The sequence below is a fragment of the Asparagus officinalis genome, chromosome 4, assembly GCF_001876935.1.
Source record: "Asparagus officinalis chromosome 4, Aspof.V1, whole genome shotgun sequence".
In the NCBI taxonomy this organism is placed as follows: Eukaryota; Viridiplantae; Streptophyta; class Magnoliopsida; order Asparagales; family Asparagaceae; genus Asparagus; species Asparagus officinalis.
The window spans coordinates 964,237-968,168 of NC_033797.1; the positions used below are offsets into that span (position 1 = coordinate 964,237).

At 33.2% G+C, this 3,932-nt stretch overlaps 1 protein-coding gene across 1 annotated transcript; it reads right to left on the reverse strand.

Annotated features, from left to right (window-relative positions):
* On the reverse strand, positions 308-3,138 carry LOC109836295 (cytokinin riboside 5'-monophosphate phosphoribohydrolase LOG1-like). The gene is made up of 7 exons (XM_020404153.1): positions 2,889-3,138; positions 2,332-2,429; positions 2,180-2,210; positions 1,590-1,689; positions 921-991; positions 626-769; positions 308-538 (listed from the first exon to the last, which is right to left on the reverse strand). Exons 1-7 carry the CDS (start codon positions 3,006-3,008, stop codon positions 446-448), a joined length of 657 nt encoding a protein of 218 aa, XP_020259742.1. The 5' UTR covers positions 3,009-3,138; the 3' UTR covers positions 308-445.

The following is a 3,932-nucleotide window of genomic DNA, read 5'->3' on the forward strand; positions in this document are numbered from 1 at the left end:
ACATCCCTAGCTTTATTTTCTTTGTTATCTCGATCGTCTCAAAAGTAAATAAATAAGTTGCAATTCTTGGAAGCTTGCTTACATCCATAAAAAATGTATTTCCTTTTCTCAAATTTGTGTACGTATCTTGATTGAATTACCTTGTATTTTCCTATTAACAGCATTCAGTAGTTGAAGCTAACCAAAGTCGTTAGCTTGTCAGGTCTCCAGCAATCAGTTTGTTTCAGAAATTACATCTGAAACACTGTGCTACCAGTTTATACAATGATAAATTTAGAACTAAAAATCTGTCATGTTTTGAAGGGGAAAAGGAAAGAAATATATATATTGAAGCAACTTGTGATACTTTACAAAAACCCAAACATGTCCTAAATTTAATATTTGTTTTTTGCGAATTTGCGCCTTCCGCATTTGCCAAAATGTCGTTCCATCTACCTCCCATTCTCTACCTAGAAATTTCACACTTTGCAGAATGCCCTAGCTGCTCAATCTCCCAGTTTAGCTTAGGCGCAACACCTTCATGACGAGGAAAATACTCCTGAAAAATGAAAATGTCATGTACAGCTAGCATTGAAAATTTTATGTCATAAAAGGCTAGTAAAATTATTTGAGGTAAACATTTTACCTCTAATTTATTCACCAATTCCTTAGCATTTGGAGCCGATACAATTATGTGGCGAGCACTTGGGTCAATGAAACCTTCTTCAACTGCTTTATCAATGAAGGATAGCAATGTGTTGTAGTAACCATCTACATTCAACAATCCAACCTGGAAACCTCCAAGAAAATCAAGTGTTCAATATGAATGAATTTATTTATTAACATAACTTTTTAATGTAGATTTTGTGATATACTATCCGAAATGGAGACCAGAATTATATTTTATATCACGCAAAAAATAAAAATAAAAATAAAATTACCGGCTTGTTGTGTATCCCAAGTTGAGCCCAAGTGATGACTTCAAGCAATTCTTCAAGAGTCCCATACCCCCCTGCACAAAACAATTAATTTTAGCTCTATACTTAGTTTCAATAATTATATTCCTTGCATCATTTTACGGCAGTTGAAACATAATAGTTTTAGCCATTCTTCACCTGTCAAAAGCAAGAATGAAAAGAGAAACATGCAACTATATCCTAAAGATTTTTATTTCTTCTTTTGTGCAGACTATGTGAAATCTTATGATTTTGTGATGAGAAGTACTCGCGAAAAACTAAGAAACTATAAGACACCCCATTTCATAAGAATGGTACTGACAAAATATAATGGTGGAAAAGAAAACTAACATTATTACAGTAAGTTATCTAACCAGCTGAGTTAATGATTGATAGGCATTTCAGGATTCATTCAAAGACTTGATCTTAGAAATAAATAAATTTTAGTCAAAACTGAAGTAAGATAAGCATCAACTTTCAAACAAGAAGTCAAAAGCCACTCAAGCATTAGGTTCCACCTTCACCTTTTTTTTCTTTTTTTTGGAAGAGCAAATATGCTATATATGAGGTAGACATTATTGAGAGCCTGGTGATATAAATCACCTTCACTTTCACATTATTTATTTATTTATTTTAATTTATTAGTTAACTTACCAGGCAAAGCAATAAAGGCATCAGATTGCCTGGCCATCTCAGCCTTCCTTTGGTGCATACCTGCAACTGCCTTCACCTCTCCTACAGTTTCACCAGTTATCTGCAAAAAAGCTATCCCAATAAAAACAAAAAAACTAAAGAGGATAATTGCTTATTTTTCTTAAGGGGAATATCTATGGGTCAAAAACCAGGGGAGCAATGGTGAGGGTTGTATTCATTTATTACCATGGTTTCTTCGTTAAGATAAAGCTTTCATGAAAGTAAAGTCAGAACTACTTAAAACAACATAATTTCTATAATTTGTAAAATAGTTTTTGATAAGATGTATCTTTGAGCTAACAAATTAATTAGATCTGACTAACAAATATACCAAAATGAAATGCAAAGTTTTCCAAATTTAAACCTTAAGCAATCAGAATACAATAGGCAATTAGACTTTGGAAGTAAAAGGTAATTAAAGAATATTAGAAACAGGGGAAGAAGACAAAGTAGAGACCATCCAAGTTTCTGAAAAAGTGGGTATTTTTAACTTATTTATTAGAAATATTTTAAAGAAAAAGATGGTTGTCTTTTAGTCACTGGAGACGTACCTCTCTATCCATGAGAGTCTTGGGAATAACTCTGCACAGTAGAGACACAAAATAGCATGCCACGAAGATTAGTCGCTGAAGAATTATTAAATGCTAAAATATAAATCAAATAAACAAAAGTATAAACTATATGAAAAAAAATAATTACATACCCGATGACATGCCTCCCACCATCATAAACAGCCTGAGACACCAAGCCCATCAGTCCAACACTGCCTCCACCATACACCAAATCTATGTTTTTTGCCACCTTCCAAAATTTGGAAACAAACAATTGTTATTATTATTAAATTTTGATAATTACCCATGTCTTAAATTTAGAGGATATGAACAAAAAGACACAAGAGAACAGAACCCAGAAAAGAACAGAGAAGTTCAATGCCTCTCAGTACGTTAATCTATATATATACAAAGGGGTAGAACTCCTTGGTGTACTTGCCATTGGTACTAGCTTAATATTTTTGAGGGTTTGAAGAAACAAAGACTTTCAAATTTTATAACAAGTCGATAGATGCCCGTTGGCAACTGTATAAAGAAGAAATGAGGGCCACAAGTGCACTCCAAAAGGCATTTTTGAGAAAGCATTGTATGAATTAAAAATTTCCACTTGCAACCTGTAAACTTAAAGTACAAAAAATTGGATTTTAAAGCAAAACCCAGAGTTTTAAAGGAAAAGAAAAAAAAAGGAAGAAAAGGAGAGAGAAATTACTAGCTCCATTGCAAGCTCTATTGCTGCGTCTTGATAGCTTCTCTTCTTCCCTTGACTACTCCCACAAAATACACAAATCCTCTTGAATTTGGACTCAGCCATTTCTTTTTCTCTCTCCATTTCCTCTGTTTTCTCTCTCTCTCTCTCTCCCTCTCTCTCTCTTATCTCTACTCTGTTTCTTTGGAGCTTCCTCTGTCTCCTCAAGAAACAGAGACAAATATCAATTACACAAATCCTTGCTACTTTTTAGTGCGCCCTCCTTGCGTTTATAAAAAAGGAGGGCACACGTGTGGAGAAGCCCTCACACGCGTGAAAGGGCTACCACCTGTTTTTTTACTCCTTTCAAAAAAAAAAAAATTTCTTTCAGGATATGGATGCTTATGATGTGGGAAAATAAACAGGGTTGAGTTGTCACGGTTGGAATTCGATCTCCCAAAAAAGAACAAAAGGAGAACAACTTTAATGACTTATTAAATACGACAAGAAAGTTTAATTTGGTTGGAGATTATTGGCTATTATTGATTTAATTTGGATGTTAGCTAGATTAACCTAAGATCACGATCATCGGAGGCGATTAGGGTGAAATTTTACGCAATATATATCTGAAATTAGGTTTAGTAGAGGTCTTGAGCCTCCATGGAGATTGACCTGATGACCTATTACCTTTTAAAGTACGAAGAGATTTTTAATAATATTTTAAGAACATATATGCATATATTACATGTTGACATAAAAAATAGTCAATGTATAAAGCAATTATTAAAGCAATTCCGGTTTTAATTAGACTTATCATATCGCAACCTAGCTAAAAAAAAGATTTTGCTTCATTCATAGTATCATATATTTAAGTCGACGTCTTCAAGCCTCTTGTTTTCATTACATTTTCTCAAGTGTGCATATGTTGGTACTTATCCGCTATAAAAGTCGGTACTTTTTTAGGCAATATTTGATTTTATGCAAATGATATCCTAGTCATGCTTATATAACACAGGAAACTAATTTTTCTAATCCATCTGAAAGAAAACATATATGATACTATCATAT

What these genes read in the sequence shown, in the direction of transcription:
- LOC109836295 (XM_020404153.1), bottom strand. Translation starts at nt 3,008, where the DNA reads ATGGAGAGAGAAAAAGAAATGGCTGAGTCCAAATTCAAGAGGATTTGT. An exon ending in GGTGGGAGGCATGTCATCGG is followed by an intron (nt 2,211 to 2,331) that starts GTATGTAATTAT and finishes TCTACTGTGCAG; the next exon opens with AGTTATTCCCAAGACTCTCA. An exon ending in TGCCTTTATTGCTTTGCCTG is followed by an intron (nt 992 to 1,589) that starts GTAAGTTAACTA and finishes TGTTTTGTGCAG; the next exon opens with GGGGGTATGGGACTCTTGAA.